The sequence below is a fragment of the Diadema antillarum genome, unplaced genomic scaffold (genome assembly GCF_040938485.1).
Source record: "Diadema antillarum isolate AM-2024a unplaced genomic scaffold, OU_Dant_1.0 scf00000036, whole genome shotgun sequence".
In the NCBI taxonomy this organism is placed as follows: Eukaryota; Metazoa; Echinodermata; class Echinoidea; order Diadematoida; family Diadematidae; genus Diadema; species Diadema antillarum.
The window spans coordinates 3,880,682-3,905,387 of NW_027270925.1; the positions used below are offsets into that span (position 1 = coordinate 3,880,682).

The following is a 24,706-nucleotide window of genomic DNA, read 5'->3' on the forward strand; positions in this document are numbered from 1 at the left end:
TGGTCAACTTCACGCCCTTTTCATTAAAGTGAAAAATTGGGCAAAGAAAATAGGATTTCATCCTGATAGAATCCCATTTTCTATGCTCAGTTTTTCACTTAGGAATTACATACATTTCTGGTCTGTTTCCCTTTATTTGCTATTAATTGTGACCGTGCACCTCAAAACGAACATAAAGTCGCACACACTGATTTTGCGAGAGGACTGAAAATAAGTGAAATGGGTCAACCTAGCTGAACTTGACTTTTTCATATTTTCTGAAAGACCGGGTCTTCTTTTACATTATGCTAAAATTTGGTATCATAAAACGGGCAGGAAAGTGTGTTTTTTTAGCAGTTTATCTGAACATTTTTGGTAGAATAGTGTGATTAGGTGTGTCTTTAGAATCCTTTTTCATTTCTGAAAAACCTTGTCCACACTCTTCACTTTCAACTCTAATAACATTTGAAAAGATAGTGCTACTGCTTTGAAAGTTGGCATTGATTATGGAAAGAGTGTGTTAATGAGGCATGCTTAATTTCAGTTTAATCTGATAATCCCTTCATTGTTGTTACTCTGGTGGTTTACTTCCTGTTTTTTGTCCCATTCATCGCACAGCCAGCACGGTTTGGTAAAGATTAAGCGCTTGAATAGACACTGTACTTCAGAGCCTCTTTTCTCAGTTCACACTTTTCCTGAGTTTGTGCTTTCTTTCCAATATTTAGATAGGTTAGGAGAGTCCATTTGATTTGAGTTATACATCATTTTAAAGCTTAAAGTCTGCTCTTTCAGAATATGGTCTTAATTAAAAATTAATGTCTGGCGACTTTTTGTTTGTTTTGAGGTGCAGGGTCACAATTAAAGATTACATGCCTGGTAATCAGGGGTTGTGCACCCCTCTGATGATAGGTTTGATGACTTTGCCAACATCATACATGTTTGATATTACAGTTCATTATTGTTTTTCAGTTTTGTTAATGTGAAGGGCCTCCGTGCGTGTACTGGTACTCGCTGCCTTCCTGTAGATTGTTGAAACAGAGCAATTAGATTTTTCTTTTGCATTGCTGAAGAGAAAGGACCATGGTGATGTCATAGGTAATGTATCCTGTGATGTCAGTGGTGCTGTTGAAGATTACTCAAAATGTAGTATTTATATGGAAGGGCAGAATGAGGTACAGGTACAGTATTTGCCGTAATTTGCATAGTACTAAACTTCACAATGTCGTTGAGGGTTACTGTTTCTAAATAGTCTGCCACTCAGCATTATTAGCGACCTTTCCTTTAAAGAAGGAAGAGAGTTACTAGCAATGAGAGAGAGAGAGAGAGAGAGAGAGAGAGAGAGAGAGAGAGAGAGAAGGGGATGTATGGAGCAATTGAAGATGAAACAGTTAAAGGGTGTGATTATCAAACGGGAAGGTCAGCTGTGTACAAAGTTATATTACTCCGTCCAAATTCAACCGTCCAAATACAGCTGTCCACAAAGCCAGGCAATTATCTGATGCTTCTCCTTTATGAGCTGAGACTCAAATTTCTAGAGGATTTTTTTTTTTAAAACCAATATATTCTATAGTATGGGCCAAATATATCATTGCCTTTCTCCAAGAGGATGGTAAAAAAATACTTGTTTTTCTCGTCATGACGTGCTACAGACTAGCAGAATTAAATTGGTTTTCATAGTCAAGTTTACTTGTGTTCTGTCTTATACAGCAGTCGACTACTAGTATCTTAGGGTATCAAATGAATTGAGAAAATTCAGTCAACATGTTACTTGATGTCTACAAATTGTAGTGTGATAAATGTGTTAGTCTTTTGTGTAGATGTCACCTCTTTCTGAGATTTTAGTCTAAGTGAATTGAGTGAAACAGAATATCTTATGCTTTATTAAATATGTTATGAACTTTACACTTGCAAAATCTACATGTTGTAGATTAAACTTATCTACCTTCTATCTAAGCTTACCCGTGCATATATGGCACAAAAATTGATACTTTTCAACAAAGGAACAAACAATAAAGACCAGCATAATAGCAAACTTGACAGAATTTCAACATTTGCTATCTTCTGGTCCTGGTGGAAGTGTGGACAGTTATTTACGAATGTACAGTAGTCTTGTTTGCGTGTAACTCGTTTGTATGCAGTTGTCAAAACAATGGGGAGCTTTAGATTTTCGCGACGGGGACGTTCAGAGGAAAAAAAAATGTTCTGAGCATGCGCAAAAACGCGCGTCAAGTCGATCTATTTATGGCTTGCGTCGCCAGAGTTTTTCACTACGCGTTCTGGGCTGTTTTTACGTCCGTTCAATTTACGACGTAGAGAGCTACTTCATGCAACCATCACATGGAGGCATCGTTTTAGTTTTTATACGTTGCGTCCTAGCGTAATCTAAAGCGACTTTTCAGCACGACGCAAGGGGAGAGGAGAACGTCCACCGCAATCGTCGTCTCAAACGTCCGCGCCGCAAATTTAAAGCTCCCTATTGACTTCACGTAGTACCTTGGTCACGCAAGATACTAGGGAGCTTAAGATTTGCGACGCACACGTTTAGACGACGATTGCGAGGACTGTTCTCCTCTCTCCCTGCGTCGTGTTGCTGAGTAGTTTTAGATTACGCGAAGACGCAACACATACTAAGTAAAATGGCGCCCCCATATGACCGCTGCATCAATTTAGCTCTCTGCGTCGTCCACAGAGCTTATGATGAGAAGGTAGTGAGGAGGAAAATCTTTTTGGCGCCAACGTGAATTGAGAAAACACACACACACACACACACACACACAAATGGCCCAGAACGCAGCTCAGACAACGCGAGATCGATTTTGATAAGCGATTTTACGCGCGCACAGAACAGTGTTTTTTTTTCTTTCCTCCGAACGTGCGCGTCGCGAAAACTAAAGCTCCCTTCTTTTACTTTTGCAGCAACACCATTATCGCAATTCCTAGCACAAAGGAAAATCTGCAAAGTTAAAAAATAAACCAAGAGAGGGAGGGAGAGGAAGAAGGAGAGGGAAAGGGAGAGGAAGAGATGAGAGGGCGGGTGAGATGCGTGGTCTTCAAAAAAGAAAAAAAGAAAGAAAGAAGAGGAGCTATATCGTGTTTCGAGGATGTTCCAAACGGCATTGAAAAGAAGTCATAATTGCTTCTTAGCCTGCCATGCTCTCTCTCTCTCTCTCTCCCTTTCTCTCACTCTCCCTGACCCAAGCAAAAGCAGCAACAGCAATAACAACAGAATAACACACATCATCAAAGACAAACGTACCATCAACGCACGCGCTCAAGCAACCACATACACATACACACACACACGCACACACACACACACATCGGCACATAACTCGGACTAAAACAGACAAGCACGCACATACTATGCACAGTGTTCAAACAGACCTTGCTACATAGCAATAACTTATAGATATGGATATCATAATTTTCTATTTTATGTCCCCAGAAGTTGACACTTAAACATATTACGTGTTGTGAGTTACTTGCCATAGCTCATACTCGTGAGGAATCAACACGTAAAGCCGTCGTGTCGAACTAATTTCTGTGATTCTTCGGTGTGTGCGAGTGATCATATCCTTCGCAGATGTTGAATGCGTGCATTTTTACCGAAAATAATTTCATTTTATTTCATTTCATTTCGTTATGCTTGAGAACGCTGAAGTGTTGCGTTTAAAACTCTGTTCAGCTAGATTATTGCATTTGTTCGTAACCGCAGCATGCAATATATGTATTTCAAGAGCAATTTAACTAATTAATGACTCTACGATTTGAATATTACACCATGTACCTATCCTATATTCTCTCAGTGACGACTCTCTCCCATATAGCTCACTTTCCTTTTCTATCTGGTCTTCTGCTTCGATCATTTCTCCATTTCTTCGTTTCAGCAATTTGTCTCCGTACCCTTCACTAGGATATCTCTGCACTTCTTGCTGTTTGCTGCTTTTGATCTTTCGTTCTCACTTGTATATATTTGATATAATTAACACCAGAAACCATTATTGCCTGTTCTACTCGTAATACAGTTGTATATGGGTTATGGGATGGTCGATTGAAAAACAGCGGAATACACGTACATGCACTCTGTGATATTGTGTTTGCCCTCTCGACTGAGTCGTGATGATTAATGTGTTTTAAACCTTGTTAGAAATTCAAGCTTCTTTCTTTTGATTTTTGTTTGCCAGTGGGTGTTTCATAAAGCTATTCTTAAAGTTACGAACGACTTAAAAATGACTGGTGATCAGATCTTGTGCTAGATTATTTAAATTCTGATAAGTATAGCACAACAGAACTGATCACCAGTTGTTCTTAAGTCGTTCGAAACTTTAAGAACAGTTTTATGAAATACCCTACAGGTCAGTTTATCCATGTACAAGTGTGGCAATTTCAATTTTCTTACTTTTAAAGTCTTTCGCTTTTGTAGCCCTAGGCAATTCACTCTTGTAGCCCTACATTGTTTCTACACACACACACACACACACACACACACACACACACACACAAGCTCACAAACACATGAAAGGATGCGTGAGAACCAATGTCTTTGTTTCATGCAGGTATCATTGTTAAATTGACATTTGCAATGATTCATTGTTGATACAAAGAAAGAGAAAAATAAAATAAGAATGTATTACGAAACTCTACACTGGCTCTTGGAGCGACTTCATCATCTGGTTTTGGAATGTTGAGAGTATAAATGTTTGCACCACAAGGAACATGATACATGGTAACTTAATATTCGTCTCATTAACATGCTTCAGTCATTTTTTTTTGTATGACCAATTTGTAACTTCAGTAAAAATTAGTAATACCCGACTTTGCAACTGATTGACAAATTGCCCTACATTTTTACGTCGATGTAGGGCAATTTGTCAATCAGTTGCAATGAAAACATCTCGACGGAAGAATCATGAATTTGAATAATACCCGACTTATTTCATAATGCCTGGGGTCACTGATGGCGAGAGTCCAGTCCGTGCTCTCATAAATTTGATATAAAAATTGACATAAATTAACCATTTTTATAGCGAAATATTTGTCCGTACAAGCAATACAGAATCGTCGTCGAGGGACAAATCCAGTAAGTAAAAAAGATACCTTTTTGAAAAGTTGACTACTTCGTAGCCACTCAAAACATTGTATTCATACTTAAAAAGTTAAAAGGAAGTTCGTACCCTGTGTAATGACAGATAAGATGGGAAACAATTTCTCAGTCCACTGGATGTAGAATTGTTGCGATAAAAGGACATAACGAAAATTTTAGAACATTATTGTAATTTTGAGAACTTGTTATTTTTTTCTTCCTTTAATATACTGTTTGCACTGGGAGACGTGTTTAGAACACTCCGTCAACGAAGCGGGTAATGCGACACTCCTCACGAGCCTCTCCGTAGACTCCAAGGGTGCAGCTACACCTGTAATCCACCTCACCGTTGAACTGGGGTTGCACCTGCTTCCAGATGAGCCTGGGGAACATGTAGGTCAAGTCACGGTGGCCGCTCTGGAGCCAGTAGACACCCATAATGGAGCCTGGAGGAAGAAAAAAAAAATCAGCGGGCATGCACTCATCAGACAAATTTTCAATAATCACACAACAATAAATCAGCGCACCTAATCAACCTATGATTTTTTTTTTTTGTTGTTGCTGTTGCTGAAAAGGCAGAGAGATGTTTGGTAATTAGTGATACATAGATTCGCCTGAAACTATACATACCTCATGCATAAGTAGCATTTTTCTTATGTTATCAACGGCTCTTTGCGGAAAGAAACTACTCTGTTAACCAGCAAAACAGTATGATAATAATAAGGTCTTATTCATCCAGGGTAGCCTCTTCAGTGTTGCCACTTCTCTACCAGAGGCCCTGCCATTATCATTACCCTAGCGTTGCCAGGTACCTATTTCTACACCTGGGTCGAGAGGGACATGGTGTGTAAAAACATCTTGTCCAAGGACGTAAAGCACTAGGCGGGATTCGAACTCGGGTCCTCCGATTGGGAGTCAGGAGTCTTATCCACTATGCCACAGTGCGGTAGATATGAAAGGGGGGACATTTCCCTTTTGATTGATGGCGTTATTCCTTGCCATCAGCAAATCATCAGAGAGGGAGGTCACTTTCGACTATCGCAATATTCATAGAAAGAAATGACCAACGATGCTCACCGCGAGTAGCAGTTGCGAGTTTGGCGTACTGTCCCTTGGGGATGGCAAGTCGGTCGATGCCTTCTTCGCCGCTGCTCTTCTTTCTGATGACCTGCTTCCCGAGGTAGTTAACACCAAGGATTGGTGACTCAGTGGTCTTCTTGTTCAGGGTTGGGTAGGATGAGAAGACGTTGAAAGTTATGCCCTGGCGGTCAAGGAGTTGCTGGATTGCTGGCAGAGATGTGTTGATGTTGAAGAGGAAGTCCCATGGCTTGCCACTCTCCTCCTATATTAGAAAAGTGAGAAAGAAGACATGATATCGACATGACTATGGAGCATTCTTGTCGGTTTTTCTGACGTACATGAAATACGAACATTTGGCGTTTCTTTTTCCTTTGCGAGAAGATGCATTTCACAGAAGTTTACCCAATGATTCAAACTATTTATATTCTCTGTCGGTAAACGACTTTGGATCGGTCAGGTTTATATTAAACTAGTACAAAACTGTCTTCCATTGGACATAAACAGCGGGTCTGAAAAGTTCTATTGACTTTCAGTACAGAACAGCCTGACATTTTCAGTATTAGGAGCATTCAAAACAACGTACCATCAGCTCCTCGTCCGTGATGAGGATGAGGATCTTAGCAGCGTCCTTGCGGAATGGATAATGAGCCGCGTATTCAACGGCCTGCATGGCATCGATTGGTCTAGCACCCTGGAAGACGAGACTGTCGATTCCGCTGTTGAGGCATTCAACGCTGCTCTCCATCAAATGTCCACAGGCAGTATGGGTGTGGGACTTGCCGTGGATGTCGGCTCCACCGAACGCTGTGACACCAAACTTCACGTTTGTGACGTTGAACGCGCCAAGCTTGCTGCTGATGCGATTGACAATGGTCCTCAGGGTACTCTGAATGGAGTTGTCCTCAGCCATAGCAAAAGTCTCGGAGATAACGAAGATGATATCTGCAGAGGTCACAGGTCTTCCGTTCTCCTGAGTAACATCCCCGATATTGCAACTCACTGTGTGGCAAAAAAAACGAGAGTTATAGATCACTTTATTTCAGAGAGAGAACGAGCATTTGTAATACAGGTAATAAATCCTCAAGAGTGAACATCATTTTCTTTTGCTTATTTAGATGTTGTTTCAGTTCAAGCAGTTAAAAGATAACTTTTGCTGTGATTTCATTGAGAAAGATGATTTGATTACTCAGGAGATATTTAGTGATGTATTCGAAAATCTTTTGATTTTTTTAATCTTCTGTTTATAAAGAAATGAGGCAATCTGATCCAATGATACTCACAGCATTCTGGTACGTAGCTGACGTTCATGCCCAACTCCTTGCCAAGAGTGACCACTGCGCTGGAGATCCGACAAGTCTGCAGGCATTGTTTGGTATCTTCGATGCAGAAGTTGTAGACCTCAGTTTTATTTATGATGCTGAATGTCTCCTTCAAGACGGAAGTGTCGTCAAGGAAGAGGGCTCTGCATATCTCATAGTCAGCCGCGCATGACCCAAAGCTGGACGGGACAACATTTCTGGGGTTAGAGGCTGGTGAGACGTCGTATGAACGTACAAACTCAACCAGGTCAGTTGTGATCTCGCCCGTAGGAAGCACAAACTCGTTGTGGTATTCACTGTCAACGTTGCCGAGAAGTCCTCGAGATTTGCCGTGGTACCAGCCGCTCAGATGGAAGATGCACAGGAAGTGGTCACTGTGGCACAAAAGAGCCATACCAGATGATGTGGTAACGTTGACCCATGGACCCTTGCGCATGATTGTCAGCTCTTTGCTGACTGGTGTCTGGTAAGGAAGCTCCTTGAATGTTGGCTCTCCATCGATGTATACTACCATTTGGTCGTCCACGGCAACGCTCATGTTGCGTACCAAAAGAGTGATGCGACTCTTCTGGACGAGCAGGGAGAAGTTGCGATCGACGAAGTCGTGAGCGAGGATGTAAGTCTGCTGTTCATCGTAGTATGGTGGCACGCTGTAAACCTTTCCATCGAAGGTCATCACGTTGGTGTCCCCGAAGATCATCGCAGTGTCTGCCGAAATATAATTGTTTAGCATATTTGAATGATATTATTGAAACCAAAAGTTAAGAAGCTATGGTCCGAAATAGGATTGTTTAGCATATTGCAATATTATTATCGAAACCAAAATTTAAGAAGCTTTTAATTACATGTATTTTGGAGTGTCATTTGCAACTGTGGTGACAAAGCAATCCGTATCGACTATTGCAAGAACATGGCAATTGAAATTAAACTGAGGCTGCTATTGGCGATACGTACGACACTCATATGATTTGCAACCATGAATTACTTCTACACTATAACTCACATTTCCATGGGTTGTACAGAGTGATGCGCTCGAGAGGAAGGGTTTCAACAGGGATGTGAAGTTCTTTGAGGATGGAGAGAATCTTGTTGACCAGTTTGGTGAACTTAGCCATCAGTTGAATCTTGACGTCCTCGAGGTCTGCCTTAAGCTTTTTGTATGTCGCTGGCCAATTTTCCCTCAAGCTGAGAATCCTGTCCTTGAGCTCGTTCCACATCTCGTCTCCCTTCACTCTCAGGTTCTCGAGTTGGAGCTGCATGTCTTCAAGGAACAATGTGACGTTGTCTTTGAACTCTTCAAACATCTCTTTAGCAAGTTCATATCTGAAAATCAGCTCCTCCTTTATATCAGGATATATCTCGTCAACGATGTAACTCTTCATCTCTGGGTACTTCTCTTCCACGATATACCTCCTCAGCTCGGGCAGATATTCATCCTTGAAGTAGGTTACATTCTTCATCAGGTTGCTCAGAAGCTCTGGGTCCTTGACAATCATGGTAGCGTTGGCTACTAATGCGTCGAATGTAGGTTTGATCTCATCTTCCCATTTGCTGATTATCTCCTCTTTCTTCTCAAGAAGGTAAGGCTTGATCTCATCTTCCCATTTGCTGATTATCTCCTCCTTCTTCTCAAGAAGAGTAGGCTTCCATTCATTCTCCCATCTGTCCTCAAGCAACCTCTTGTACTCTTTGAGAATATTCTTGTATTCCCTAATCTTTTCCTGGATCTTTACACTGTATTCCCTGATCTTCTCGTCGATGATGGGCTTCTGTAACTTATAGAATTCTTTGACCATGGCTGATATTTTGAAGTATTGATCCGTCAAGTTTTGACGAAGATCAGTGATCTTAATCAAGACAGGAACAACAACTGTCTGGTTAAGCTGGCTCATTTTGTCCTGTGAGGGAAAAGATGGTGAAAGGTTATGTTAAATGAACCATCGTTCATAACACTGAATGGAAAATGTTCGTAGCTAGAAGAGGAATAAAATGGTAGATAACTACGGTGGTTTCAAAGCAAGTACAGTATTTATGAAGAATTCTCTTTGAAAGAAAGTATATGTAAAATGCGATATAAAACTTCTGTCTCTCATCTAGAGAAGCTTTTTAAAAGATCCAGTGGGTTATTTGGTCGCTCTTTGAAAGACAAGAAAGCCAATGCAAATTGTATCATTTCTGCACACACACACACACACACACGCACACAAAATGATTTGATATGCAACGCAAACACTTTGCACAAACACAAATAATATACCTTCATGTACTGGATTTGACTGTTGCTCAGCTTAGGGATGGTTCTGAAGCTTGTCCAGTTAAATGGATGAGAGATGTTCATGGCAAAGCTGTGATCATCAAGACGACCGATGGTATTCAGAGTGTCCCTGATGAGAGTGCGAGTGCGATTGATGGCTTCTTTGGTGAGATCACGGGTCCTGTCAAGTGCAAACTGTGTAACCACGCGAGTCTTGTTGACGGCGTACCTTGTGAGCGCTTCACTGCGGTTCAGAGCCACTTCGGTCATGAAGAGGGTGCGGTTGATGGCATAGGCGGTCAAATTTTTGGCTATCTTGACTGGTTCAAGTGCGGCAAGGTTCACACGGACCTTGGCTGGGATTTGGTCTATCTCGTAGTAGCGGATCATCCAGCCTGTAGCATTGACAAAAATAAAATTAATGTGCATAACGCTCCTACTTAAACAGTAGCACATACATAGGAAAGCGAGTACATTCTTTCCTCCATTTTAATGCGTTAAACTTGTTTTGTTCCAAAAAATATGTGCTCCTAACATAAAGAACGCTCTATGTAGGCATTTTAACAAAAACAAAACTCTTACTTTGAAGAAAAATGTCATGATTCGGGTTAAACATCAAAATGTGCTTTGACCTTGCTATATTCTCCAGCACAGTTTAGATATACTGCTATACTTCTTACCAGGCATGGTATTATTGATGTAGGTCACATATTCCATGGTGAGGTTTCTTGCAGTACCATTGATGAATGTCACCATGTACGTCGTCATGTTGCGAGCATAATCCATCGATAGCTTGGAAAAGTTCCTTGCTCTGTAGATAGAATCCTTTGTGATGTTCTTTGCAAGAAGAGCATACTCCTTCGTCAGGTTAAGTAGAGGAGTCTCATCCCTGATGTAGATGACGAGATTGACACTCTTGTTTCGCAGAATGAAGATCGTCTCGTTGGCAACGCGAGCGTAGGTGACTATGAGGTCCTTGGTCGTGTTAAGGTACATCTTCATCATGTTGATGCTCTCCACGGAAGTGATATTCCTCCACGTATCAATAAGTCTGGTTTGGACCATGATGTAGGTTTCGTTTGCCTTGCCCATCAGGATGACGGAAGTCTCATTCAAGAAGCTGAGAGTTTCATTCAGGAAGCCGAGAGTTTCATTAAGAGTGACATTCCAAGGCAGGAAGCGAGTGCGGTTTAGGAAGACAACCAGATCACGTGTGGTTTGGTTGACGTAAGGGATGATGACCTCTCGTACGGTTTTGTTGGTAAGGATGAGGACGTCAAAGACTGTCTTGTTGGCAGCAACCAGGGTGTTGTTGGCCCAGACCAGAGTCTTGTTGGTGTAGAATTTCGTGAGGTTAGTGGCCACCAACATTTTGCCGTAGGTGAAGTTTCCAGCCTAGTACATTGATAACAAAATAAACAAACTTAGTTCGTTTTCAAGTCACCCCCTGTATTTGAGCGTACAACAACAGCGACAACAAAAGAAATAGATTGATGCATCAATGCTGTTCTGTATATGTGGCCCATCACAACGTCACGTTTTGACGGAATTTTGACTTTGAGCTTATCTCGCAGAATGCAATACCAGCGTTACTATTACAGTATCATTGTCGAACAACAAATTATTACAAGACTATCAATTAATTCAATGCTCATGACCAATTTTTAGTGGCTTGCATGTCATTTTGCTCTGCAAGTACCCAGTGTATTCTGCATCCTGTTGCTTACAATAGTACTGTTGTTGATTGCCACGCTTTTTTTTTTACCGATAGTATTGAATAGATATCTGAACAATCTGAATTTTCCTATACAATTTATTGAAATGTGCAACGGAAAAGCGCACATATTAATCTCATTTAGAAAATTACCTCAAAGATGGTCATGTTGAAATACTGCACGGGATAGATGTTGAGAGCACTCTTCCTATCCTTGATGGACATTTTGGCGCTGTCAACAAACTGCATCATCATATCCCTCAGATCAACGGCCAAATCAAAGATAGTCTTATCCAAGGCTCTTATTGGTAGTTCATTGATCAGGGAGAACTCATCTTTGGCCATGAAGATTGCAAGATCAATTGTCTCGTTTATCCTGAGCTTGGTGGCGTTAAACAGCTCCAAAGATTTGTTCACCATAACTGGCCTGATCATCATCCACCTGTTCTGTGCTGTCAGCATGTACTCATTCAGTTTGGTGGTGCTTAGGAGGTACATTTCTTGGGCTTTCTGAGAGTAGCACATGTATATCTCTGTAACATTTTCTTTAACTTTCAGATAGAGTCGAGTCAGGTTAGCCTTCAGTACTCCGTGCAGATTAGTTAAGTTGACCCTCAGCTCTTCAAGCTTAAGCTTGGCCTCCTCGATCATTTGGAGAGTATTTTGTTTGTATTCGGGGTATCGGTCGATGTGGTATTCAGCAATATCCATGAGGTACTGTTCTGTCTGGGCCGGTAGTTTCGTGATGCGATCCTTCATGTCTGCCACACGAACCTTCATCAGGTCGTATTTCTCCATGACGATCACCTGGTATGGATGGACATGAGGCTCAAGCAGCTCGATAGTCATGTTTATGTACTTCTCGGTCACATTGCGCACGACAATGGTATAGTTAAAGACGACTTGTGTTGCTATGCGCGTGTAATTACGTATGGTCTCGTTAACAATTGGGACATACTTCTCATAGTATAGGGTAACGTTACCCTTGGTCATGTTGTAATACACGATCGCCATCTTTTTGAAAGTTTTGCTCTTCTCGATGACAAGAGCTTTGTATTCCTTCAAGGCCTCTTTCACAATTGGATAATACTTCTTTGACAGGGCGACTCCTTTATCCAACGCAATTTGAGAGTATACTTTGGTCATGTTGATTACTTCATTTCCGTACACCTTGGTCATGTTGATTGCTTCCTTTCCGTACACCTTGGTCAAATTGAGTGCCATTTTGCTATACATCACCGTAAGGTTCATTGTCATGTTGACTGGAGGCTGAACAAGTTGATAGATGGTCTTATTGAAGTAGCACACAGGAAGCATGTTGATGGGATGGGTTTCATTCTTTGAGATTTCAATCACCTTGGCGATGATGACATCAACATCAACCTTCCTCTTCATGTATCCTTCAACCATGTTCTCATAAATGACATCAATGTCAATTTTGTAATGGTCTAGGAGGTAGCCGGAAATGATCTTTTTCATTTCCATCATCATTTCCGTCATGCGCATCTTCAGTTCTTCAATTGATCTGGGACGAACATCCCACTTTTCTTGAATATAGGTTTTGATGACCCGCATGTTAGATTTTGTAAAGTTGAGAAGAGACTTCGTGATGTTTACTACCATTTCTCTTGTCATGTTCACTACCATCTTGACGTCACCTTTGATGATATCAACGTATACGAATTGATGGAATGTAGCGTTCCACTCTCTGAGCATCAGAAGTGTATCCTCAACCGTTTCGTTCACGTAAGTTTTGTTGACATAACGGAACATGGTTGAGTTGATCATCTTAAGTCCTTCTACGACATTGTCTTTAATTTCCAGGACACGGTCTTTGTCTACAATATCAATGACATTGCGTGGTCTCAGACGGATGACTTTGCGCATCATATTCTGGACTTGAGCATCATCCTTGTAGTCAATGAAGATGGATGATTCAATGGCATTCAATGTGGTGCTGTTGAGGTAGTACACGATGAAGTCCTTGATCATCTGCATGCGAACCTTAAGCTCGGTCATGACCATTTCTCTGTCAAGTGCCAAGATTTGCTTCTTTAAAGCGTTGATTTTCTCGCCAGTGGTGAGCCTGAGATCCTCCATCATTTGCTTGATCTCCTCAATCTTCAACTTCAGCTCTTCAAGTTTTTCCTGCATCTTGGAAATGTTGAAGCGTGTTTCGATGTACTCCTTGAGAGCAGCGACCCTGGCGTCATACTGAACCAACTCCTTCATGTCTGTGATAAGTTTCATGACTTCCGAGGTTAGATTTGCCCTAACATCCTCCAGGACGGCGAGAATCCTTGTCTGGACAACATCTCTGTTAGACATCATCCAGGTTATCTGGTCACGAAGCTGATCATACTTAATGAGGACCTTGATATTATCTAACGTCTCCATGGGATGTGTGATGTTGTAGCGGAGTTTGGCATACAACTCCCTTAGAGTGACGTTTAGTCTAACAACTGTCTCGTTCACGCGGGAGAGGTTCACGTACATGTTAATGAAATCCCTCGGGTTGTTGCGAGCAAAGATAATGGTCTGATTGAGCCTCTCCAGTTGGTTGTAGAAAGTCTCGTTCAGCTTCATCAGTTGGACGTAGACGGTTTGATTCAGTTCCACGTATTGGCTGTAGAAGGTTTGGTTAAGCTGTGACAGCGTTGCTCTTAGGGTCTCATTGGCCAACATGTAGGAGTAACGCATGAAACACTTGGTGCAGTTGGTCATCCTCTTCGTATGAGTGAGAGTGCGATTCGCAATATCCATGATTCTGGCTATGGTGCCGTTAGCAATGTTGATGGTACGGTTGAAGGTGCTGTTGACGGCGCCTACGGTGATGTCAATGATTTCATGAACGGTGTCTGGATTCCAGCTGAAGTTGCTGTAAATCACTGTGCTGTCGTTAAGTCTCAAGAACCAAGCGATGTCGTTAACGGCCTGTAAGTTATCCCTCTGTAAGGATAGAATCAGTGAGATTCAAGTACCACTTTATTTATGTATGCCAGGACGTCAGCGAAAATTTGTTTCTTGAACAATCACGTCGTCCATTATCGTGTACATCAGGCTTCTGTGGTGAACAAGTTGATATGTAACATTCCGATTGCAGATTGATATTAACTTCAACTGAAATACATCGCGTTTCTGCATAGTTGTATTATCACATTCTATTGTGTATTATGAGATTTGACCACCAATCACATTCAGATTGTACACTGACAAAAATACAATGTCTAATACCATAAAGATTTGCTGTAGTTAGAAAACAGAACAAGCGTAACTGAAAGTGGACTGTCACTTGCAAGCATACATGCACATGTGCAACAATTCTCAAAAGTACAATGTGTTTCGAGGAGCGTTTTGTTTATCTAAGGAACACTTGTAACATTCTGCAGGCAAAGTGCAATCGGTGGTAAATTCGCACGTTATGAAGTAAGCTATTAGAAATGGTCACCCAGTATTTTGCATTTTAACACTTACCTTAAGTTGGTGATCAACGTAGATTCTCATAGTATCTCCATAGGTGTTAAGGTTGGCTCCAGCAGAAACAATACCAATAGAAGGCACCTTCACAGCAGCGACCAAGTTTTCGTAGTCAGCCCGTTGAGAGATAAAGACGATTCCCATGGGATTCACCCAAGTGACATTGAACAACTGTGTCATATCCTTAAGTGTGGTCATTTCAAATCCATTCTTCATGGTTATCTCGTTCATGGGATCAGTCCAGATGAATTTGAAGCGGTTACTGATCGCCGAATACTTCATGCCTCGCAAACCGGAAATTACAGCAGAGTTTTGGTAAGTGGTATTCACAAATTTGGACTTGAAGTTGGCAAATGAATCAGTCAGTGCTTTTTGGACGCTGAAGATACCTGCGCCTCTGGAAACGTAAACTCTTGTGTAACCACTCGTCTCAAAGAGGGGATTTGTTACGTTAGCTGTAACCAAGCCAGAAACTTCGTCGAAATGTGTCAAGTTTGTGAAGCCATTGAAATTCAAGTCCCCATGGACGTGTGTTAAACCCATCGGAGTTTTGAGAAGAAAGGTACCGTGGGTTCGGGAAGCTTCAAATCCAAAAAGAGATCGAGAACTGTTCGTCTGCATTTCAACCATGGTGGTGCTGTTGAGCCACTTGCTCGTGACATCACTGTAGAGGCGGCTGACCTGTTGGTTGTACTTAAATAGACCTGCTTTGTTCTTGATTGAATAAATGTACTCAGTTAGGGCTGTGACTGGTTTGCTGATGAAGCGGGCACCAGATGTGACGTTCAACGATTCAAAACTAGTCAAGTTTTGAACATTGCGAAGCTCAAGCATGGTGATGGCACTGCCGCTGGCAAACCTGGTGTTTAAAGTGGCAGCAGAACGCGATAGCAGTTTGACAAATCTAGAGAAGCTTGACGAGTCTGTTATACTGTGGTCTGTCATTACTGTCACATTCATGAGCATATTCTGCATGGCTGTTTCCATTGAAAGCCCAACCTTCTTAAAGTTGAATAGTGAGATGAAGTTTTCCATGGAAAATCCGCCAGTATTCGAGCTGTTCAGAAGAGTGCTGTTGAAGCTAGTCAAGAAGCTGCCGTTGAAACGTTCAAATGTGGTAGGTCCTCTGAAATCAATAAGTTCCATTCCAGTCATGCCGTCCATAGATGCAAGCCTAGATGTAAACTTGACACCAGCAGAGCTGTTGATACGTTCGAATGTAAACATTCGTTGGAAGTTTGAAAAATCGATTCCAGCCATAGAGGTAATATTGGCAATAACAGTCTTGACAATCATAGAGGTGTTGGCGGATACTTTGTCAAACGTGAAAAGCCTCTGGAATCCAAGCATTTGCATTCCAGCCTTTGAGGTCATATTAGCCAAAATAGTTTTGACCATCATGGAGCTATTGACAGATATTGAGTCAAAGGTGAAAAGCCTCTGGAATCCACGCATTTCCATTCCAACCTTTGAGGTCATATTAGCCAAAATAGTTTTGACCATCATGGAGCTATTGACAGATACTGAGTCAAAGGTGAAAAGCTTCTGGAATCCACGCATTTCCATTCCAGCCTTTGAGGTCATATTAGCCAAAATAGTTTTGACCATCATGGAGCTATTGACAGATACTGAGTCAAAGGTGAAAAGCCTCTGGAACCCACGCATTTGCATTACACCACTAGATGAAGAATTGAAATATTTGCTGGCAACAGTCATTTCGGCGGACGACTCAGAAGACTCGAAGTTGGTAATGTTGACAAAGTTGGTGAGTGTCGAATTGGAGTTAGCTGTCACATTAACCATGGCTGTCAAGAAAGAGAACTCATTCCTCATTGCAACCTCGTCAAAACTAAACAGTTTTCTAGAGTTGATCACCTGAGATGTTGTAGCTGCTTTGATTTTCCTCGTGAGAGGTGTATCAACTAATAGTGACCCCGTAATGTTAGCCCGTTGGACCTTGAACAGACCAGTTCCTACGGTGGCCTGGAAGTTCATCTGAGAAGTCGCGTTGAAAATTCTGTTCGTCACATTAGTTGATGCAGAGCTCGAGATGCTGTCATACCTCATGAACCCTGCCATGTTCTGGATGTTAAGCATAGATGCACCATCAACCTTCAATGGCCATGACGAAAAGTTGGCAACGGTAGACACAAACATTTCATCATAGTTGAGGATTCCTGACTGACCGATAATGTAAGCGCGGAGACTAGCATTAAAGGATGAGATGATGCTTGTAAAGTTTGAAGAAGCAATGCTCTCTACTCGGGAGTAAGTGAGAACGTCAGTCACATCGTCCAACCTGAAGTGTGAGTGGGCGTTCCATCGTGCAAGCCTGGTGAAGACATCATATCCAACATTAACCTCAAACTTTCCGAACTGAGTAATGTTCATCCAGTTATTCATCTCGACGGAAAGAGCAGACCCCATCTTGTGAAGAAGAGAGGAAGTGTTGAAGAAAATGTCGATGTTATTCGTACGGAAACGGAGAAGGCCTTTGAGGTCATTCACTGCCCAAATTGCTCCTGTGTCGATCTTCGCAATACGAGAAGAGATGCTGAAAAGGTTCCTTGAGTTGGCAGCATAAGTCGTCAGGAATCCAGTTGATCCAATGACATTGTTTGTAGTATTGAATATCGTGACAAACAGTGGATTTCTGAACTCATTTTGTGCTGTCACTACTATACGATCAAAGACAAGGAAGGACCTAAAGCCAGAGAAGTCAGAATCCATGCTCATGGTCCAGTTGGCCCACTTCGAGAGAACAGCACTACTTTTGGCGAATCCGCGGATGTAGTTAAACTTATTGAACTTGTCAAAACCGAACAGAACAAGACCAGCATCGTATGAAACATAGGTGGTGTTGAGAGGGGTGATCCTGAAAATGTTTGTTGTTGTCACGTTTACACGGTCAAATTTGAAGAGTGAGTAGAAGTTGAAAAACTCGACCAGACCTCTTACAGTCATATGAGTAAAGGGAGTGTTTACCACAACGGATGACTCGCCATTGATGCTGTTGAAGTCAAACATACTCCTCATAACGGATACGTCAAGTTCATGGACACCAGTTGCATTGATGATGCTCTTCAGAGAATATTGCAGTTGGGCAATACCGCTGTCAAAGTTAAATGGACCACGCATCGTTACAATGCGCCCAACGTAGGAAGTTGACATGTTCAGTCCACGGGATGTGATGTTGCCAATGACAAGGCTCTCTGCCAGAGGAAACTGGAACCATCCACTCATACGTTCAATCTTGTGAGCCTGTTGGCAGGTCATATTGAGGGGGAAGGTAAAGAACGATGAAAACATTTCTACTGAGGCCAGCTCAAACTGGTTGATACGCTGGAAGTTCTCGAGTGCGATGCTCTCTGACATGCTTGTGTTCAGATAGTAACTGCCGGTTACAAACTCCATGGAATGTCTGATAGCGTTGAAGTTGAAGAGGGATCTTACGCCATCAAAGATGATATCATTCAATGCAGAAGTTGACACGTTAAAGACTTTCGATGTAAAGTTGGTTTTTGCTGAAATCAAGTCAAAGTTTAGCCAGGACATATGGGTATTCACAGCAACGTTTTGGGTGAGGGATACGTTCACTGGACGGCTGGTGAAGTTAGAATTAGAGTCAATGGCAATTGCTTCAACTCTCGTCATTGATTCCATTCTCTGGATCAAAAGAGTGTTGACGGTGACTGCCTGTGCCACAGGCGATGTCATGTTGGCAGAAATACGACCTGATACCCCATCGAAGTCAAAGAGGCGCCTAAAGCCACTCAACGTCATGGCATTGTCCATGGTAGCATTCATTACAGGAGTCTTGATGAACCAGATTTGGTTACCAGCGATACTCTCGAACTCGAAAACTCTGTTGAACCCATCGAGTGTGAGTGTGTTGTTAGCAGTAACGTTCAAAAGGCGAGATGACATAACATAATTCGAAGAGCCTTCAAGTTTTTTGAAAGTAACCAGTGACTGAACGTTGTTGACGTTTACTTCTGTTTCATATGTGCTGTTGACAAATCTACTTGTGATATTATTCCTCATGTGTCCAGACAGCTCGTCAAACTGCACGAGTCTGTCCATGTTTCGGAGGGCAAATGCAGAACTGTGACTTGAATTGACCAATTTGCTGAGAAGGTTGGCATCAAGGCTAGTACTGATCTCTCCAAACTGAGTCAGGGTGCTAAAGTGCTTCAAGAGAGCGTAGCCATCAGCGTTCCAGTTGATGAGTTTGCTTGTGATATTATGAGATACAGTGCCACGAACTGTTTGGAACTTGAAAAGCTTGCGGAATGTGCTCAAGGAAACAGAACCGTCGAATGAAGTATTCATGTAACGAGAGAGAACATTGTAGTTCATATATCCGGCAATAGCGTCGAAGTGAACAAGTGATTGCATCTCAGTAACACTGAAATCGCCAATGACTGCCATAGACCCAACTCGAGAAGAGACTGTGGTATTATGATTTGCAGCCATGTTAAGCGTTGCACTTTCCCCAATATCACCGTTACCTGTGGACATGGTACTGACGTTGAGGAATGGGCTGATAACTTCGGTATTATGGAATGCTTCCAAGTCAAATGGCAGACTGAGCTTAAGAATGGTAGCATTAACTGATGTCAAGGACTTCATTTGTAGGTATCTGCAGAAAGACAGGTTTCCTTCTGCCTTCATGGTCATATCAGAGTCGGCCATTACCATGGAGTAGTTAAGTCCGCTGGAGATGTTGAGACCCCTCTGAGAAGCTGCAAGCGACAACTTGTGATCAAAAAGCTCTCTGCTCAAGAAGAAATAATGAGAAGCCGACATATTTGCAATGATCGGGCTTGACACATTGACATTCTGGCGAATGATGAGTGAAGAACCAGTGATATTATAAACAAAGTTGTCCATGATTATGTCCTTGGCTGCTGAGAATTCTCTGCGAACGGTCTTGTTCAGAATATCACGGACTATAGCCGGTAAAAGCATAGGGCGCATCTCTGTGATGGGACCACCAAGAACCAAACTGTTGGAGACGTTCGATGAGAGAACCTTTGTTAGGTACGACCAGTACATTGACGCAGCAGTTGGTTTCAAGGAGATTGTACCTGTAGTGGAAAAAAGAAAGAAAAAGAATATGCATACAAATCTCGATCGATTTCTATTTTTTTTTCGATAGATGATACATTATACAGTGCTAACTGGAGAACATGTGTGGATATCTGCTAATTATAAAAAAAAAATCCACGTATGTTTAATTCTATTTAAGGCCATTTTTTGACATATACTCTCAAGTAGTCCATATTAACATTAAAGATACTTTTAATGAATTCGTTAGTTCCTCCTACGTTCGCTGGATGGAAGATTGAACTCACTCATCTCGATGAAGTCGAGCAGATCAGAGAAGGAGCTATTCTGACTAATTTCATAGAAGTACTCGACGCCATTTTCCGGAGAGTAAAGTGCAGTGTAGTTCTGGTGGTAGCTGAGAGTTGGCAGTTGCATCTTCATGTACCAGCTGGCTGAAGGTTTCTTCCATCCCATGCTGATTGTGTTGGAGATATTGGCCTGCTCTTTGTTGTAACGCGTGTCGTAGGCTGTGAACACGTGCTCTAACATCGCCGAGCCGACTTCAGTATCGACCATGAGATGAACAAGATTGATGCCGGTCATCTATGCATGATATCAAAAAATGTCATTTTAGCAACGCATAATTTTTGTCTTTGTATTGTGTTTTCACACACACATACACATGAACCCAAAACAAAAACCTATTCTTGCAAACACATGGACACTCTGGTTCAGATGTTGAAACCTCCTCTTGTCTTATCATTTTAGAGGATATGCGAAGATTTCACAAAGTCGCAAGAATCTCTTTAAATTTGATATGCCTATCTTTGTGAGACAGAGTTATAAACATAAGAAATCCTAAATTGCACATCTTATTTTTCGCAATACAAAGAATGATTTTGCGCAAAAGAAGTTTAATTTAATCTATACCTGTAAGAAGGGGACGGGTGTCGAAAGCTCCAAGGAGTAATCTATCTTCTTTGAAAGACTGGCATTCTCGCTACGGAGGTTGAAGTCGTATGTAAGCAGACTGGTTGGGTTCCTCGGGTTTGGAATGTAGACTGTGGCTTCGATCAAATGCCTGCTTGCATCACTTGACTCATCTGTGATTGTGAAACTCACACCGCCTTCAACTTCTACTGGTTTGTCGATGAGGGCAGTCTCTCCAAAGAGTTCTGAAGAACGAAATGAAAGAAAACATGTTCAACACGCTGCATTGGTACTAGTATATTAGTTGTGCGTGTGTGTGTGTGGCACGTAGTGTAATTCGGTGTATATGAGCCACCAGCAGAGAAGGTAGGCACTGTAAAAGTGGAAATTTTCGCGGAGTTGAATTTTCGTGCGTTTCGCGAAACCGGAAACCAGCGCGAAAATAAAAGAAGTGAATTTTTGTACTTGCCGTATATTCCAGTAGTTCATGTCTTGATTCCGCGGAATTGGAAACACGCAAACTCATATGGAACGTTAGGGTCTTTTATCATTGCCGACTGGAATGCGCAAGAAAAAAATGAGTCCTTGAAAGTCACTTACTGAGGAGGATTGGCGAGTTCATGAACATTGCCACGTCAGGGTTGTCGACAAAGACGTCAGTCCTAAGCCCAGTCCTGAAGTCGTGACGTGCCACTCGTCGCTCATTGGTGACGAGGTATTGAGCGAAGACATGATGAGTGTTGCGTGAGATCTCCGCCTCGAGGGTGTAGCCCAAGTCAGTTGTGCTGTTCCTTAGACTGGCGTTCAGGAGAGGGAGTTCCTACATGAGATAAAACCGTGGAAATAAAAAAAAAACAAACATCAAAGCATTGACGGACATTGCAATCATTTGTGACATTATTTCGTATCCTATACACAATCATCTTACAGCCGCGGTACGTTTTCAGTTTGTGTTGGATGTCGATGCGAAAACCACGCCCATGAATTGGTAGACTGAACTAATAATGATAACTTGAATGATAGTGAATTGTTTTATGTTTATATAAGGCATCAAATTGATATGAAAAGCCATTTATTCTTCCCCTCAATTTATCAATGAAGACGTGATTGAAATCTCCAAACATACCGAGACGGCTACAATCGTTTTTAAAACCCTTATTCTTTCCATTGTTTCGTAAAAAGAGAGAATTTCAATAGGAATATATTCCATCACGTTATTCACAGGACTGAAAATAAATTTGCTTCAAGTCTTACCCATGTTCCATTTGAGATCTTAGTGCGGAATGTAAGTGCCTTCAGAACATCAGTGACGGTCTGGCGAGTGTCAATGTCGAACGCCCAGCCCAAAGTTGAGATCCTCATATTCCGATCAACCACCTGATCATCACCTTCCCTCACCAGAGAAATTAAAGTTTTCTGGTACTTCTCGTGGTTGATCTGGTAGCCAGTCCATGGGAATAGGATCTGCTTGTAGAATGGTGTCTCATTATCCCTTTTCAACGGAAGATAACAGCATTCTTAGACATAGCGAATTTGAAACTTGTAGGAACTAGAAGCATCCATCAGATTATATCTAAATTGTCATTTCCCACTGCCAACTTAAATGGGTGTTTATATATTAACATATATGTTTTTGTGTATGTGTGTGTGTGTGCATATAGGCTATTCATGTAGGCCTACTTGATAGAATTGTGCTTTGATATGCATGAGTGTACATATTACAGAAGTCCCGATGCCAAGTGCAACGGATATGATTGTATTGACATAAAGAAAGCACGAAACTTAAGTCAACAGCCTACAGTTAGAATTATTTTCTGTGATAAGATTGAATACATACCAGTAATATGTTTCCGTGAGGTGAGCGTTCCAGTTGCCACTAGCTGACTGCCTGATAAACTGGCCAACAGTAGCCCAGTACAGATTGTTGATCGATACGTTGTAGACAGCAGTCAGGTTCTTTTGAGCCACTGTTGTCTCATTCTTAACGAGGAAGTCGACGGATGCAGCGTTTTCAGCCCCAGACACGTTGAAGACAGCGCGGTATGCCGATGCAGCCTTGGTTGTCTCGTTTATGATTCCAGCGAATATCGTGAGGTTTTTTACCTCAGGAACGGTGAATGTCCACTGCAATGTCCTTCGTAGACGGTCAAGGCTCATCAAAGAGGTGACATTGCGAGTGAGACTTTCACCTGTATATGGATGCAGAAATATGGATGAAGAAATACATGAACGTCAATGACTACGAACAAGTTTGACTAGCGATTTAAGATATATCTAGATATTTGAAATAACAAACCAGTTTGTTCGTAGACTTAAAGAATGTGAAATGGGTGATCAAACACTTAAACTAAAATCCTTCGATTTCAGAAAGAAATATAACGCATCAGTGTATCGAGTTACTGCAGTATTGGCAACTCCTTTCTTGAAATTCACGGTTCACATTTTCTGCTTACGAAAGTGAATTCGAGCGATGCATATCAAAACAAGGATTATACATCACCTGGCGCATGGAATGACATGCGAACAGTGTCAATGAGCTTGGTGAAAGGCTGGGCACACTTTTTGGTCTTCTTGCCGATGGACTTGAAAGCCGCTGATGTTTTAGGACAACCCTCCTTGATCAGCTTGTACTGAGCGTCGAAAGTAAAGGCCTTCAGAGCCCTACGTTGTTAGGGATAGAAAGGAAAGACAGAAACGATTTCATTTTTAAAGTATGATGTCAATCGCTTATGTACAGTTGAAATAAACGATAACATGTAGCGTCAACTTAAATAAAATCATATCAATCTACTCTCATTTCGATTTATTCTGTTAACTGGATATTTTACGCACTTGTCAGTGTTGACCAAGGTGACGTTGAAACTGTTTGGTCCTGTGAATGGGAATCGCGGAGCCTCCGGAACGTAGCTGGCGTTGGGGTAAGCCCACGACATGCAAAGATCCACACCGAAGATGCTGCTGACGTTAGTGCACCTCTGGCTTTTCACGGCATCTTGAAGAACGCCGGGGATGTATTGAATGCTGCCATTTGCCCTAATGAGATTGTACGTTGTGGAATAGTTGAAGAGGTTCATTGGCTCGTCAGTGTTGTTGAGGTTGATCTTGAGGTGTGTGCCGTCGATGGTGACGTTGCCTCCAATCTTTGAGGAGTGGTAGACAGTTGAGTTGGCCATCACTCCAGTGAAAACCTTCGTGGGCATGCCGATTCCCATCGTAGCTACCACCTCAACGGCGCCACTGTAAATAAGACAGGGGAAAAATATAACAAAGGTTGAGATACACGCTGCCATGATTTAAATGGTTAGTGACGCGAAGCGGAGAAGATAGTTTCGTTTTAACATTTGCCATACAAGACGCTACTCTACAAAACAGATTGAGCTTTACCTTGGAGCAATGTAGCCCGAGGCAACGATCTTGGGTAGCTTAATGCTGAACTGGCTCCTCAAACGTAGACTCACGACAGCTGTGCTATTGATGCTACAGTTGATAGGCATACCCAGACCGGTAGGCATGATAAAGCTTTTGTCCATGAGCACAAGAGAACGAGTTGTGTTAACGTTGAGTCCATTGGACAGGAGCTGCGGAATCTGAAATCCAATAACAATTAAAACATGTTTTAAAATGCATGTCATCATGTTTATGTCGACATTTTTATTTATCTATTTATTTATCTATCCAGTCTTACGTAAAAACAGGGTAGTCTTTTCAGAGGCAACAGGCCTGCTTTAAAAACAGAGCCCTGTTAACATAATTACTAGTATACAATACAGATCGGAACTTATTATTCAAAATGCGTTGATACTTTATCAAATGTTGCT

General features: G+C 41.8%; 1 protein-coding gene across 1 annotated transcript in view; it reads right to left on the minus strand.

Annotated features, from left to right (window-relative positions):
• Window positions 1-5,314: 5,314 nt before the first annotated feature.
• Window positions 5,315-24,706, minus strand: part of LOC139745413 (uncharacterized) — a 28,161-nt gene continuing 8,769 nt past the window's right edge. The window contains exons 12-29 of the mRNA XM_071655807.1: window positions 24,273-24,475; window positions 23,721-24,125; window positions 23,389-23,549; window positions 22,726-23,077; window positions 22,143-22,380; window positions 21,489-21,708; window positions 20,889-21,133; window positions 20,264-20,561; window positions 16,555-19,996; window positions 14,904-16,239; window positions 11,583-14,378; window positions 10,396-11,110; window positions 9,719-10,110; window positions 8,465-9,359; window positions 7,419-8,169; window positions 6,726-7,137; window positions 6,140-6,404; window positions 5,315-5,508 (exon numbers count right to left, since the gene is read on the minus strand). Coding sequence (XP_071511908.1) covers window positions 5,315-5,508; window positions 6,140-6,404; window positions 6,726-7,137; window positions 7,419-8,169; window positions 8,465-9,359; window positions 9,719-10,110; window positions 10,396-11,110; window positions 11,583-14,378; window positions 14,904-16,239; window positions 16,555-19,996; window positions 20,264-20,561; window positions 20,889-21,133; window positions 21,489-21,708; window positions 22,143-22,380; window positions 22,726-23,077; window positions 23,389-23,549; window positions 23,721-24,125; window positions 24,273-24,475 — 13,320 coding nt within the window. The remainder of the gene's footprint in view (window positions 5,509-6,139; window positions 6,405-6,725; window positions 7,138-7,418; window positions 8,170-8,464; window positions 9,360-9,718; window positions 10,111-10,395; window positions 11,111-11,582; window positions 14,379-14,903; window positions 16,240-16,554; window positions 19,997-20,263; window positions 20,562-20,888; window positions 21,134-21,488; window positions 21,709-22,142; window positions 22,381-22,725; window positions 23,078-23,388; window positions 23,550-23,720; window positions 24,126-24,272; window positions 24,476-24,706) is intronic.